Below are 16564 nucleotides of genomic sequence, written 5' to 3'. Positions count from 1 at the left end.
ATAGTAAACTCCACGAATGTCACATACACCTTCTACATCTAATACACAACTAGATAAGTTCTTACCAATAACTAGATAATTTTATAGTTGATTATTAGTGAATATGAATTGTTACTTATTTTATCAACTAAAGAAAAGAAAATAGATCAAGATAAGATATTTTGTTTGTTTCATAAGTAGATAAGAATTCTTTTTAAGATTCTCATTTGATAATTATTTTTAAATTGAATATCATAATATCAAAAGACACAAACGGATTGAAAAGAGACACAAATATAAAAGCAAACAATTGTTTATTACGTTAAAAACTAATAATAAATAAAAATAGAGATAAACCTACAACTTTTTATTATTTATTTTTATACATCATCTAATTATATATATAATGTTAACGATTTACATTAATAACATAAATAATTATCCAAAAAATGACTTTGGTTTGACGACTGTATATGTGAATTAAACTCTAATAAATGTAAATTGAGATAAAAAAAAAAATACAAGTTTTTTATTGGCTAAATATTGTATTTTATGTTGGGTAGGGCACTTTGTTTTTCCACTTTTTCAAAACGACAAGTGTATGTCCAGTTGTCATGTGTTGAAAGGTTCCCCTTGTGCCATGTCAGCATTACATACGGAATCAAGTATCAAACGTTCTTAGCGTAGAAGTTTCGGCGAAGTCTGCGGTTATGAAAATTTAAAATAAATAAAGAAGAAAAAAAAAATCAAAGAAGAAAAGCATAAAAAGGGAAACTGATGGAGAGGGATAAGTTGGCCCTACATAGGCCTCACGAGTTTGATTTTTGTGTGCATTGCATGTGCTTCTGTCCAAACACAGGAGAATGCTATTTTCATGTCCTATTCATTTATTTATTTTTCGTGTATATTAATATATTGAGAATGAAATGAAGCAAATAAGGAAGAACATGATAAATGAGAGCCTGAGAGATAACGTGGTTCTTTCTGCTTCGTGTCATACGGAATATGAATTATTGTGTACTTACTTGGAAACAAGACAATTCAATGCGAAATATGAATTCACTTTGTTGTGTTAAATTTATAGATTGATCTTATCTTTTGACTACTATAAGTGCAATGCTTTTATCTAGAGGTTTATGTGGGCTGAGTTAGGTGAACTCAAGAAATTTTTTTATTAACTAATTTATTCATTTAATCAATGCTTTGGATTAATTGGGTTGGTTTCACATTTTCTTTTAATCCTAATCAATCTAATTCCTTTATTATTAGGTGGGTTTGAATGAGAGTCATGGGTTTAATATTCTAAAAAGAATGTATTGTTTATATGCATATAAAAAAAATAATAAAACTTTAGTAGAATCACACTTCAAAAGTTATACCAATAAAAATATTTAAGGTTTTATAAAGCTTTTATATCTTAGAGTGGTTTTTTTAGTGGCGGAAATATAACTATTTATTTATTTTTTTATTGACTTAAACCTTTAAAATAAATAATTCAATAACTAACATGATATTACAATTTTTATAAAAATTTTAACTTTAATTCTTATTGACTTTTTTTAAAACAACAAATTTCTGCATAAGATCACACTTAATATAGTACTAGACTACTAGTTAAAAAAGTTCAGAGATTATTAAATTTTACGTTATATTTATTTAAGAATTAATGTATACAGTGCTATTAATACTTAGTTTATTTAATTAAGTTGTTTCACACTTATCTTAAGAATTAATATAGGCAATGCTGTTAATACTAGAAAGCTAACTTTCTTTTGGTTAATTTTTTAAAATTATTTTATTTATCTTAAATTTTAAATTATAAATTATAAATTCTTAACTCTTAATTCTAAAATATAAAATTTAAATTCTAAATCACTATAAAAGATAAAAAATTTTAAAATTAAAAACAAAAAATTAACTAATATTAACTAACTAAAAATTAATTCCTCATACTTTTTTTCTTTGTAAACCTTCGGATTTTTTAAAAAAAAAAATAATCCAACTTATAAATTTTGACATTTTTTTTAGCGTCAGGGGAAGTTTGCCGTTCTCCTCGACAAACCTTGATGTTTTCACAAGGTTCGTCGCTTTTCTCGGCGAACTTTAAGCTGCTTCATTCTTCAATAAAATCCCTGCGAGACGGATTGGAACCCAAAGTTACTACTAATAACTCATCCTTCTCTTTTTACTTTGATCTTCTGTTCATTCTATATAATGTCTAAAATTTCATTATTATCCATTCATTATGATGGTAAAATAGTATATGATAAAGAGGAATTTACTGTATTTAGTTTTCTGCTGAACTTGTATTTACATATATACCATCCGAAGTTGAAAGTCTAACGACGTTAAAAATTTTAATATTATATGTCATTGGTCAACAACACACAAAAAGAATGAAAAAATCTACTAAAGATAACCGTCCGAAGTAGATAACACTTTATTTTACAAAAGGTATATTATAGACTACAATTGTTATCATTATTTTATTGTTTTTTCTATTTGATGACAGTTTTGATAAGATTTTATGTTCTTGTAAATTAGGTATTAGTTACGTGATGACGAAGACATACGTCTTATTATGATCTGACACAACCGTTGGACAAATGTCTATCTGTTGGAATTATTTGTTTTTCTAATTAACTTGGGTGCAGGAATTTCAGAAGATACTGTTAATGATACATTTTTAAATGGGACGGTCAGGAAAAATATTAGAAGGACAATAATTGACCTTAATATGCCACCTGAAGGTAGTCAAGAAGGGCCAAATATTGAAAATTCTAATGAGGGTACGATGCAAGCTGATGTTGGAAGTCATGAGAATTTTGCTATTAGAGACTCGACATGGATCTCTATCAAGTTAACCCTGATGACAGTAAAGATGTTGAGGCTGAACTAACTGAAATTCCGGAAAAGGAAGAGGAAAAAACGAACTATTATAGCGACATACAAATCGCACTGACACAACCTGCTATTTTTCAACTATACGATCAACCAGATCATTTTTTCTCATTGAATCTCGAGACAATTACTTCAGATTGTGTGGAGGAAGTTATTATAAAAAAATAATTTAACCCTAAACCATAATCCATTCAACTAAAACAGTAATCTAAATAAAAAAATTAAAATAAACTAACTTATTCTCAAACACAACTGTAATAAATTTAAAAAATCTAAATACTTAAGTCATAAACTGTAATTTTACTCTGAACCATAACTAGTTCAAATGAAATAATAATTAAAATAAATTTTTTCGTTAATCAACATAAACTAACTAAAATATCTTAATTAACAATTCACGGTACTCTAAATAAACTATATCATCTAATTATCAAACTAAATAATTATCAAACTAATGAAAATTAAAAACTAACAAATTAATCTAACTAAAAAGACATGTTAAAATCATAAAATAATACAACAGTAAATTAAATTGAAAAAGGAATAAAAGAACATAATAACCTGAAATTCTCAAAAATGCTGAAAATGAAGAGTCTAACAAGAGAAGAGAGGATGAGAGTGTCGAAGGGTGAAAAAATGAAAGGTGAAAAGTGAAAATGTGGGATGCCACTACAAGAAAACGTTGAGTACCGTCGAATTTACCCTCAGATTTAGCGTCGCAGAGTAGCGGCAGATTTATTGTCGGATTTACAGGCAGTAACGACGCCAAATTCGTAAGGTTAAGTAATTACCGGCGGATTTATGTTTCCAACGGTAAATTTGCTAGTAATATTTGGAGAAAAACAAAAATAAATTGGCGTGTCTTTTAGGGTCGGATTTACCATCGGAAAAATCTCACGGTAAACCAACTTAGTTAAATGATGCATTTTGGTAACCCGCAATGGTTTACTGTCAAATTTTTCTGACAGTAACTGGTCCGTAAATTCAAAGTGCGAACTCTCTTCCCCCTCATTCGAATTTCTCTCTCTCTCTCTCTCTCTCTCTCTCTCTCTCTCTCTCATCTGTTTCTTCCACTCTCCCCATCACCACCATCTTCCACTACCAAAACCACCACCATCACAACCTCTCTCCGTCGCTGTCAACCCACCGCTGAGACCCCTCCCTTCTTGTTCTTCTCCTATTCTTCTCTTTCCCTTTGATCATAGCTTAGCCCTCACCAATAGCCACCCACCATCACCTCCACCACCTCTATTCTTTCTTCTTTATTGCCGCCGACAACCACAGAGCTGCTACGACATTGCCCTCTTTCATTCTTCTTCCCATTCCTCTTGCTCTTTCTCTGGCCGAACCACCCTCGCTGTCCTAGAGACCACCGAAGCTCCAGCCCTTGTCTCCCCCTCGAGCTCACTGCTGCCACCACCTACCAAGTGTTGCCACAACTAGCTCCCTCCTTCTTCCTTGCTTCTCACTCTCGGCCACTCTAGCTCGACCCCTGTCTCTCTCGTTTTGCTCACCACTCCAAGTTTTTGCTAAAATTGCTAATACATATTTTGTTTTAGTTAGAATTATGAGAAAAGGACAAACAGGTCCATAACCTTTTTTTTCGCGGACATTTTCGTCCCTGACCATTAAAAAATACTTTTAAGTCCCTGACGTCCTTAAAAGTTGGACGGATTAGTTCCTCCGTCCAAATGCCTCCGTCAGACCCAACGAAAAAGTCTAACGTGGCTCCCGTAATGCTTGTCACGCGTATGCGTGAGTCATGCGTACGCGTTGCCTGACAGACTTCCCTCTCACACGTACGCGTCGCCATGAATTCAGCAAATCCTCATTTCTTCATGAATTCTCCACTTTGCATGCTTTTTTTTTCCATTTCTTTCAAGCCATTCTTGCCTTAAAAATTTTAAATCACTCAAACAAACATATCAAGGCATCGAATGGGAGAAAAGTAAATTAAGTTACCATTGGATTTACTGGTGAGGTTTATACCGTCCGATTTCTTCTGACGGTAAATCCAATGGTAACTTAATTACCGTCGGAGTTTATTTATTTTTTCGATGATAAATTCAACGTTACTCAACATTTTTCTTGTAATGGACCACGAGTTTTATATTTGGGCAAACCTCCTCGAAGTTCGCCGAGGAGGACGGCGAACTTCATATAATACATGAAGTTCGCCAAAGGGAGCGGGCAGTGACGGATCCAGAAAATTTTAAAAGTGAGAGCAAAATAATATAGCAAAATAATAAAAAATATTAATATTAATATATTTAGATATTTAAATCTTGAAGTATATTAGTTAATCAAGTTTCTGATAAAATAAATGTAATTAATACATCTAAAAGTATAGTAATTTAAAAATATTTTTTTCATTTCAATATTTCAGTAATATTGCATGAGTAATACGTTTATTATTAATACTTGCGTCTAGTCAAGCATCTAATATCTATCAAATTATATTTATATTGATTATTTTTTATATGATACAAAAAAAATTATAACTCAATAGCTAAAATATTTATAAGGAATATAACTCGAATGAATTAATTTAGAATTTTTATTATTTTTTGTTTTGGTGTCTGAATTTTTTCTAAAATTATATGAGAGAGATAAAAAATTTGTAAAAAAAATAAAAATTCAAATCAAACAATTACAATTATCTTTATATGTAGATATAGATAAAATAATATATTTTTTCTATTAAAAAAATATCAAATAATTTTTTGATATTTAATCGCAAAGTTGACATTCTATAATATTATAGTAAAATTTTTTTAACGAAAATAATATTATATGTATGCATAAATAAAATAAAATTAAACAAAACAATAAAAAGTAAATAAATGATATATATATATATATATATATATTATAAAAAATATTAAATACTAATAATCTCATTTATATTTAAAAAGTTAAGCTTAACATTAACATTAAGTAATTAAATAATTAGATTATTATTAATATTTGTTTTGAATTTATATAATACCATAATTTTTATTATTGTATTAATATCTAATAACATAAATATTTTTTACATATAATTTTTTTTGAAGTGTGGGGACAAATAAATTATTATAATTAGGGTAATTATCTACACATATATATACTTGTTATTAGTTTTTTAAAAGTTCAATAGGAGCAATTATCCCACACAACTACATATAGATTCGTCTCTCGGAGCGATGAATCTTGTGAAAACGTCAAGATTCGACGAGGAAAATGGTGAACTTTTCCCAGACGTGAAAAAAAAAAAAAGATTTCGAAGTTTAAAGTCGGATTAATATTTTTTTTGGTGGAAATAAGAATTTTTTTTATTTTATATGAGAAAAATCCGTAAACCTTCAGTTGCTCTCTCTCACAAGCAAAACAAAAACCCATAAAATCCTAGCCATATATACATGATTGAGCTAGTTAGCGATTATTATCTAGCAAAGAGAGAAAATGCTTCATTAATGTATAGTTTGTGTCCTTATTACAAAAATGATAATATTCCAACAATTATACTAAAATAGAAAACACCTTAAATAGTAGTGTTCTCCTTTATACGAGAACCTCCCTATCTTCCTAACCGCTTAACGGTAAGCATGAATGGTGAAGGTGATTAGCTGATTTCTATATATAACAACTATAACAAACAAATAGATATAGGGGGGGTTATCCATACCTGATTAAAGCTCTATATATTGTGTCGGTGTGTAATAATAATAATAATAATAATAATAATAATAATAATAATAATAATAATAATAATAATAATAATAATGTTTTGAATTAAGAATAATGTAAGCATTATTTTTTTTGTAATAATATCAACAAATAGAAATATATGATTGTGTACATAATATCGTTACCAGTTAATTGTCTTCAAACAATACAAAGAAGAGAAATGCTAGGAGCCAGTAACTATACAATTGACCATCATTAATAATCTTTTTAATGGTGTAAAATTATATCTAATGGTAGAAAATCACTCACTTTTCTTTTAATAGTTAAGTGCTGGCCACAAAACACAAAAGTTGTTGACTCCTAGATTTTTTCTAAAAAGAATAACTAAAAAAATCATAAATTAAATATTTTAATAATAAAAATTCACCTACAGTTATTTACATGAGGTTAATATTTAAGAATTATTAGATAATTTGATAAATTAAATTAAATTATCATCGTCTTATCGTTATTAATTATCAATTTTACATAAAAATAATTATATGAGTCTTCACCTATTTTAATATACAAGTAACAATAATTCGCACTATATAAAACAATAATAGTGCCCTAAACTTTAATTATCTAAATCCCTAAACTTTAATTTACCTAATAAAACAATAATAGCAGCCGGCCTATCTATTTTTCACATTCCTCTTCCTCTACAATTCCCATTGTCCTACTTTGTGATTTTATTTCATGAAGTGGCTTCTCCAATATTGCATGATAGCAATTGAGACATGGATATGGACATGGACATGAAGCTATAGAAATTCCAATAAGATGCCTGTTGAGCTAGCTATAAAGTAAAGAGATGGACCCATCTTAGCAAATATGTCAATCCCTTGCTTAAATCTACCCCTCGGCGATTTACGTATAACAAATTAAACAAAGTCAAAGTATAAGGATTTTGCTGTCCATAACAAAATCAAGATGTATCAAATAATGGCATATCGAGGGGTTTAATTTCACGGTCCAATATTGAGCTGAATTAAATAATTAATTAACCTAATTGCCATATTTTGCGTAGTTACGTGATCCCGGCGTTGATGAGGGTTTTACTTTCACTATAGCTCATTGATTAGAGCAATTAATTAATTAATTAATTAACCACCATAATCCATTGCTCTCTTCTTCCGCGATAGTTGCCCTACTTAATGTGTTATTATTTTATTATTCTTAGCGATAAATAATGTAGATTGGGAAGTATATATGGAATATTAGAATATTGTTCAACCAATTAAACATCATAGTCAATTGGCATGAACTCTTACATATTTTCTTGTTGGATTTTATTATTACACAAGATGATGTAAGATTTCATCCAAGTTTGTATATAATTCTGTTGAAAACACGATAGGGAATACTAAATGCGGATATTTGCTTTGTTGAGATATGACTCATAATTCACCATGACGATGGTAGTAAAGGCATATGTAGTTGTAGATTTATTTCTATGTAATCCACGCATTACCACAATTTAAGCGAATTGAGTGTGTTCCAGCGTGAGAATTCACTTGAACCATGTGTTTGTGAGGGGAAACTGCATACCATGATGCCAATAATGTTAAACTACCAAGAGAGACAAGTTGTAGAATCTTGCATACGGCAGTAGTATACTAGTATATATGGTTATATATGCAACCAAATTAGGTGAAGACCAACACCAATTTTTCTTGTTAACCTTTATTTAAGTAAATACTCCTTTTTTGAATGGTAAAAAAACACTTTATTTTTCAAACAAAAATATCATTTACTATTCATTTATTTAAAGAAATTTTCACTTTAAACAAGCACACTTTTATTTTTCTTTTGGTCTTTATTTAGAATGCTAACGACTAAGATGAAATAAAAGTTTTGAATACAAGATTGAGCGGTTGAGATGAAACGTGACTGTGCACACAAGAGTTGAATTGGATTCCTTAGAATCAATGTTTGAGGGAGGGAGGGGCTTGGTTACGTTGCTGAAACGAGAAATCAGGAAGAAGCACACTGGTCCATGCATGGGACCTACATGTTCAGTTTAATCACGCCATTCCACCCGGCTTTAATCCCCTTTATATACCCATTACTCCCCCTCTCATTCTTCGTACACTTAACACTTCCCTCTCTCATCCCCTTCTCAAAAATACTAATTAACAACTTCCAAACATGACAACCACTTCCCTTCTCTTTCTCTTTCTCTTTCTCTTCTCTCTCCTCTCCCCGGCCCTCATTTCCTCTTCCCCTGTCCAAGACCCTGAATTGGTAGCTCAAGAAGTGACCAGGTATAATTAAAACACTCTAACATGCATTCAATGTCTTTGTTATTAATGCTATTACCATTCAAAAATTTAGTAGCTAAATCAGTTATTTTATGTTTATGGATTATAAAATTTATTTTATATTTTATCATATATTTGCATTGAGTGACTAAATTTAATATTTTTTACAATGTGGGGTGCAGGCAAATCAATGCGTCTGTTGCTAGGAGGAACTTGGGGTACTTGTCTTGCGGGACAGGTAACCCAATCGACGACTGTTGGAGGTGTGATCCGAATTGGGAGAAGAACAGACAGAGGCTTGCAGACTGCGCTATCGGCTTCGGGAAGAACGCCATTGGCGGAAGGGACGGAAAAATCTACGTGGTGACTGATTCTGCTGACGACAACCCAGTGAACCCGAAGCCGGGGACGCTTCGCTATGCAGTGATTCAGGACGAGCCCTTATGGATCATATTCGCAAGGGACATGGTGATTCAGTTGAAGGAAGAACTTATAATGAACTCCTTCAAGACCATAGATGGGAGAGGTGCTAGCGTGCACATTGCTGGTGGACCATGCATAACAATTCAGTATGTGAATAACGTTATAATACATGGTATTCACATACATGATTGTAAGCAAGGTGGGAATGCTATGGTGCGTGACTCCCCACGGCACTACGGGTGGAGGACTCTATCGGACGGTGATGGGGTCTCCATATTTGGCGGGAGCCACGTGTGGGTTGATCATTGCTCCTTGTCTAACTGCAGGGACGGTTTGATTGATGCCATTCACGGCTCCACCGCAATTACAATTTCTAACAATTACATGACGCACCATGATAAGGTTATGTTGTTGGGTCATAGTGATACATATACACAAGACAAGAATATGCAGGTTACTATTGCTTTTAACCACTTCGGTGAAGGCCTTGTTCAGAGAATGCCAAGGTAAATTTAATTTTAGTTTGATGGAAAGAAACGAAATTGATTCAGTGGGGGAAGCAGTGAAAATGATAGAAATAAATGCATGTTGTTGCTTTTTGTCAATATTTTTTTTTTCTTGAGTCTTGAAAACTAAAGTAGCTTTTACTATGTGGGGTCCTTGGTGGTAGATAGTAGTGAGATTTTGAAAATCGGTGGTATTGTATTGTGCGTGTAGGTGTAGGCATGGGTATTTCCATGTGGTGAACAATGACTACACACACTGGGAAATGTATGCCATTGGTGGAAGTGCCAACCCAACCATCAATAGCCAAGGCAACAGATTTGTAGCACCAAATGACAGGTTCAGCAAAGAGGTATACTATATATACTTTCTTTTTTTTTTTATTAGTATAGTATAGAATAAGTATATATAGAAGAAATACTTACTCCTATAAAAATATTTTTACATGAAATTTATATTTTAAATTATTAAATAATTCAATAAAATATATTTAGTCAAACATATCAAAGTAATAATGTTTTTATAATGTTATTTTTATATAAAAATATTTTCATAGAAATAGTTCTTTAAAGAAAATGTAATTTTTTTAATAATGTGAATTTTAAATTTGGGAATAGGTGACAAAGCATGAGGATGCACCAGAGAGTGAATGGAGGGGTTGGAATTGGAGGTCAGAAGGGGACTTATTGGTAAATGGTGCATTTTTCACTGCATCTGGGGCTGGAGCCTCTTCAAGTTATGCAAGGGCTTCAAGTTTGAGTGCAAGACCATCCACTCTTGTGGGCACTATAACAACTGGTGCAGGTGCACTCGTTTGTAAGAGGGGTTCTCGTTGCTGATTTTTATGATTATGACACCTTAAGAAAGGGGTGAAAAAACAAATATTTAATCAAAGAGGGAGGGAAGTGAAAGACAAAATGGCCTTATTTTATATAGACTATATGGTCATTTCTGTTAATTGCTAGGACTCAAGTCTCCTAGGATTCTCTTCCTCCATTCTTTTGGGGATTATTTCTACTATTTGTATTTTGTTTGTGATGTTTTGCTCTCTACTTGTACAACCACTGACAGTTAATCTCTTAGAACCGAATATGTTGGTCAATGTCAATGGTCTAAGAGAAAACAAGTACAGAAGAGTTGATATGTAATATATACAAAATTATATAGTGTTGCTTAATTTCTTTGTTGAAATTCATTTTCTCAGCATAACTATTAACAAATTTATTGGATAATAAATTAATAATAGAATAATAAAATTTAAATAAATATAAAAAATAAGTTCACACAAATATTATGTTATTTTTTAATATATAGTACTTTTTTTTGTGGGTCTGTGACCGACACATGGGTGCAGAGGGGAGAGGGCAGAGAGTGTTGACCAGAAGCATAGGCATAAGAAAAAGTGCAATAAATGGAATCGAATCGAGAAGCAAAAAGAAAATCTTTCTGTCCACCAATCAAGGATTTGAAAAAGTTGAACAACCGAAACAACTGTTAACGACTAAGCTGACAAAAGACAGAAGCTGCACTCTGCAAGGAGTAAAAGCCTAAAAGGTTTGAACTTTGGAACAGCCACTTCATTTCCTTAATTAATTACTTTATCCGTGCTTAATTTGCATAAGAAGTGCCCATAGATGGGATTTAATTAATCCTAACCTTATATAATCTCTTTGCTTGATGTCTGATTGAAAATTTTATGTAAGAACAATGCTAACTTATTAATAAAATTTATTATTTTTAATTAAATACTCTAAATTAAATTTTAAATTTTAATAATATAAAAATAAAATATTAATCTAAAATATTGATTCATATTAATAAAAATATTTATCTTCTAATATTTTTTTTAACTAATATAAAGGCTTCATCAAGAGAGTTAGAATCATTCTTTTTATTTTGTTGTGTTATTTAACTTTTAGAGAAAAGAATAAATCGATTTCTCTGATTTTCTGGTATGTAGACATTTAAATTCCTAAAATTTTAAAAATACATTTAAATTTCTGATCTCTTCAAAATCTGGACACATCGATCATTGAGTCTAATTTGTCTAATTTTAAAAACTCTCTCACGTGTGCATCCGTATCAACCAGGTCAATACAACGGGAGTCACGTTTGATTTTTCTGTTGGGTTTGACATACTCAAGTGAACATGCGGGATCGATATGTCTAAATTTTGAAAAGGTCAAAAACTTAAATGTATTTTCAAATTTTTTAAAAACTTAAATGTCCATAAAATAAAAGGTCAATGACCTATTTATCTTTTTCTCTAACTTTTAAATTTGCTTCTCAATCTAATTTCATGATTAAGTAAAATTAAGATATTAGTCATATTCAATGTGAGATAAAATTTAATTTAGTTATTGAACTTTCATTTAATAATTAAGTTAGTCTCTATATTTAAAGAGCGTCACTTACATAAAGATATAAGAAACAACTTTTTTTAAATATACATTAATTTTACCAATTAATAATCAACATATAACATTGATCAAATCAAAATTCGGTTCATATTTAACGATTCTTTTTCTTTAGTCATAAACGGTTCTTTTTTGGTTTTTTTCTCACCGCCACACTTCTCCCATCCTACCGTCACTGTCTATCCCTCTTACGGTCTCACTGCAAAATTTTCGTCTTCCCGCATTTGAGGGCTGAGGCAGAATCGTCGCTGATGGTTCTAGTTGAACTTGAGAAGGAGGGAGGGTAGTTGAATCAAGTTGGCTTAAAACTTAGAGCTTCAAACTCTGTTTTAGCAGTAGCTCGAGTTGCAGGAGATTATTTGAAATTATCTCATACACAGAACATATAAAGAGCAGGGAAGAGATGATGAAGACCAGCATGTATCCTGGTTCAGATTCTTTGTGCAATGAATCCTACGTCCAATCTCCACCACAAACCATGGTGGAATTTTTACTAATCATTCACAGATTACATACACCAATACTATTGAATTTTTCCCTAATTCAACTAGTATATAACCCCTAAGCTTTCAACACCAAAGCTTAGCTTCCCATAGTGTTGACCCAACTAGGAAGGAGAATTTACACAGATTCAATTTTTTCAAGTGCTAACCCAACTTGATAAGGAGAACTAATCCTAGTTCATCAACTCAATACATCAGAAATTAGTGGCTATTCTGCATCACTCATGCCTTTTCTCTCTTGGCTTTTCAACCTCTCAATATTTGCCTTTTCAAAACAGAAAATGACACAAGACAACCATAACAAAAAAATCAGAAATTAAGCTTGAGTAGAAGAAAAAGATTCCAGCTCAATGTTTGAGATGGTGCTCTGAATGTGTGCTCTCTTTTTCTTACTTTTAAATGATGGAGTGAAGTTTCTTATATATCTTAAACTGGGATTCATTGTTGCTCCTTCCTTTTGCTTGTCCTTGCTGCCCGTTGGAGCTGTTACAGCTAGCAAGCTGTCCTTCTTCATCATGCTCCACTACCCCTGCTGGGTGAGGAGCTCGACCACTACCTCTACTGTCCTTTGCTTGGCTATCTTCCTTGGCATGCTGTCCTTTATCATCCTGCTCCATGATCTCTGCTATACGAGGAGCTTCACCACTACCTCTGCTGCTTGGCAAGTTTGTGTTTTGCTCTCTCATTACTGAAATTTGCTTTACTGTTTATCCTTGGAGAGGTGGAAGTGTACTAGCTGTCCTTGGTGTGTTGTTTCACCCTTTTTCTTCCAGCTACCCTTTTTCTCTTTGCAAACACACAGCCATTTAATTGCTGAATGGTGCTACGAGGAGTTGTTGAACTTGTTTACAGCACCAAGGAACAATGTGAGCTGTTCTTCTATTTGCTGTGATGGGCTGATGCAGCATAAACTTGGGCCTGCAACAATAAAAACTCTCATAAAATAATATTGGGCTTTCAACCTAATTGAATGTTTGTCATCATTATACACCCAAAATCAAACTAGACTTAACAATCTCCCCCTTGATGACAAATATGATAAAATAGAAAAATTAAAAACTAATTTGAATGAGTTAAGAACACTTCCCTTTGATGATGTTTGGATTGTGAGTTGCTCTCCCTCAATACTAGCATTACTCCCCCTTGATCATGGCTTACCTGGACAAAGCTTAAAAACAGCCAAGAAAAATATTTCTAAGCAATATATCATAGCTATAATGACACAGAGCAATTAACACTAGGGATGATGCGCATCACTGGACAAAATAAGTTAATTAGCACCACAAAGCATCAGTGTTCTTAACTATCACTATTAATCCCTAAGCCAAAGCTAATATTCCCTTTTTTCTCCCCCTTTTGTCATCAAGGGAGGAAAGAAAAAACCTGCACAAAATCTGTTAGTGTCTGGTGTATATAGTTTAAGTAGCAGAGTAGTTAAGGTCTTTACAGTCATCCAAAAAATAAACAAGTTCAAAAGCAAACAAAGTCTTAATCACAGATGAGAAAAAATGAGTTAGGCATCAGAGTTAGATTCATCAGAGGTTCCATCGTCCTCCCCCTCATTGTTAGAAGTTGTGAGGCCAACCTCGACATCCTCCACAAAGTCTCTCAGAATCCGAATCCTTTCCTTGGTCTTCTTGAGAGCATTTTCTTCCAAAACTTGGTTCCTTTTGCGCTCGGCACCATGAGTGAAAAAAAGGTCTGTCAAATTGATGAACTCTTCAAGTACATTCTTCAGAATACGTGTCATGACCTTGATCGTAGTGAAGGTGAAAGGAGGAATCAGAGGATCCTCATCAACAGAGGAAACATCAGTGCTGTCATCAGTTCGGCAATGCCTGGGAGTTGTTTTCTTTACTGTACCACCTCCTTTGATATATGAGTTACAATCTTGTGAAATTTCAGCCCCAAAATCAACATTGTAATATTGAAAAATTTCTGTAAGAAGCATGCCATAGGGTAAAGTATTTTTGGTACTGATGCAAGCATGCATATGTCTCACAAGCAAGTATGCAAAAGAGATAGGAATTTTTGAAAGAAGTGCATACAAAACCAGTGTGTCACAAAATGAGACGCGTTGAAAAGAGCCGCTCTAAGGTAAAATGATGTGATTTACAATCCGATGCAGCTAGGCACGGACTGGACCAAGAGACTTATGAGTAGGAGTGTTACCTTCAAGGAGAGGAATATTGATGCAGACAGTGCTTAGGGCATCAAAGTAAGAGACATTGAGCGTGTCGTCCCACTTACCAGAGGTGTAGACATCAGGTCCTCGGTCCTGGTAATCTAAGGCTTTGCCTAGGTGATATTTGTCAAGAATGATCACTTTGCCTTTAACAAAAGAGGCGATTCTCCATTCTTTGTAGGATATGTTGCTATAGAACTGTTTTACCAAATCAGGGTAAATTTTCTCTTTGATGGACAGTATGAGTGTCCAACCTTGACATGAAAATAATGGGGTAAATTTCAGACCTTTCCTATAGAATTTGTCTAGATTGACAAGCTTAGCGGGACAGAGAGTACGTTTGTAAACATCTTTGCAGAAAAACAGATAGTTCATGAGAGATTGAAAGCGGCGACGATCATAAGACTCATCAAGAAAATCAACATAAAAGGACTTGTAAGCAATAGAATTGGAGAGTCTAGGTTCAGCAACAGGATGAAGATGAAAGTCAATGACTGTACCGCGAGTATGGCGAGCCTGAGTGGGGGGGTTCTCTTCTTCTTCGTGAAGAGGACTCTTTCCTCTTGAAGAACTGGGTTTGGATGAACTAGGCTGAGAGGAGTTTGGAGGAGGAGGAGGTGTAGGGCGAGGAGCAACGCCAGGGTGGCGAGCAGTGGTCTTAGTGCGGGCCATATCAGGAGAATGGTTGTGTGGTGATGGAGGTGAGGAGTGAGAGGGAGACTGTGATGGAGAAGAGTGTATGTGATCAGAACCGTGGGTGCCACTATGGGAGCCTCTGCAGGCAGCTCTTTTCTTTCGTGCCATATTTATAGAGCACTGGTTTGGAGAAGATGAAAGAGTGGAGAGAGTAGTGTGAATGGATGCATGTAGTGGGAAGTTAATATAGGCTTAGAGAAGTGTAAAGGTTACACCTTGAAAAGATAAAAATCCAAACTTTGAAAACGTTTTGAAAGTTACAGCTGTAACTTTCGTACGTAGGAAACAAGGATGAATAGCAGACAAAGGATGGAAAGTAATAAAAGGATGCAATTGAAATGAAGCCCAAATAAAATTAAGTGCAAATGCCAAAAATTTTGAGACTGCCAAAAAAATTGAAGTAAGTCCAATGGTCTCAAAAAATTGAAATTGACTTTAAGCCCAAAAAAATTTTAAAAGCCCACTTTTCATGAAGGCTTAGTCATAATTTTTTTTTTTAAAAATTGAAAAAGCCCCAAAGTTTTCAATAAAGAAAAGCCCATAGGTGCAGAGACTGCTTCAGCACTTGACGTCCATCATTCATTATGATCAGATTTGAATCCAGTAGCTTCACAGTGACTTAATGAAGTATACTCATCATCTGCCAAAAAAAAAAAAAATCTCACCGCAATTTATGAGACAAAACATAAAAGATCTCATGATCAGAATCATTAAGAAAACAAAGATGAAGCAAGAATGCCCAGTTCAGTTCGTAACTTGCAGAACCTCTCCTCTATCAATGGTTTGGTGAAAATATCAGCTAGCTGACCTTTAGAGTTAACAAACTAAATATTTAAATTTCTATTTTGCACATGTTCTCTTATAGAATGAAATCGAACTTCAATGTGCTTCGTTATTGAGTGCAAAACATGGTTTTTGGAAATATTAATAGCACTCATGTTGTTACAAAATAATGGAATGGTTTATAGTCAGCTAGTTGAATTT

The 16564-nt window shown here is 32.9% G+C and overlaps 1 protein-coding gene across 1 annotated transcript; it reads left to right on the top strand.

The window, feature by feature from the left end:
* The first annotated feature begins 8407 nt into the window (after nt 1-8407).
* LOC112722187 (probable pectate lyase 18) lies at nt 8408-10970 on the top strand. Its single transcript, XM_025773156.3, has 4 exons — nt 8408-8855; nt 9035-9781; nt 9993-10131; nt 10397-10970. The coding sequence occupies exons 1-4, from the start codon at nt 8740-8742 to the stop codon at nt 10616-10618; spliced, it is 1224 nt and encodes a 407-aa protein (XP_025628941.1). The 5' UTR covers nt 8408-8739; the 3' UTR covers nt 10619-10970.
* The last annotated feature ends 5594 nt before the right edge of the window (nt 10971-16564 follow it).

Source organism: Arachis hypogaea, chromosome 11 (assembly GCF_003086295.3).
Source record: "Arachis hypogaea cultivar Tifrunner chromosome 11, arahy.Tifrunner.gnm2.J5K5, whole genome shotgun sequence".
NCBI lineage: Eukaryota > Viridiplantae > Streptophyta > Magnoliopsida > Fabales > Fabaceae > Arachis > Arachis hypogaea.
Note: the sequence above shows the minus strand (reverse complement) of the source record. Positions and strands in the feature narration are given on the sequence as shown.

Bases quoted from the DNA above. Each gene is read 5' to 3' on its own strand.
- LOC112722187 (XM_025773156.3), top strand. From the start codon at position 8,740: ATGACAACCACTTCCCTTCTCTTTCTCTTTCTCTTTCTCTTCTCTCTC. The intron at 9,782-9,992 runs GTAAATTTAATT...TTGTGCGTGTAG, and splicing joins CTTGTTCAGAGAATGCCAAG to GTGTAGGCATGGGTATTTCC. The intron at 10,132-10,396 runs GTATACTATATA...ATTTGGGAATAG, and splicing joins ATGACAGGTTCAGCAAAGAG to GTGACAAAGCATGAGGATGC.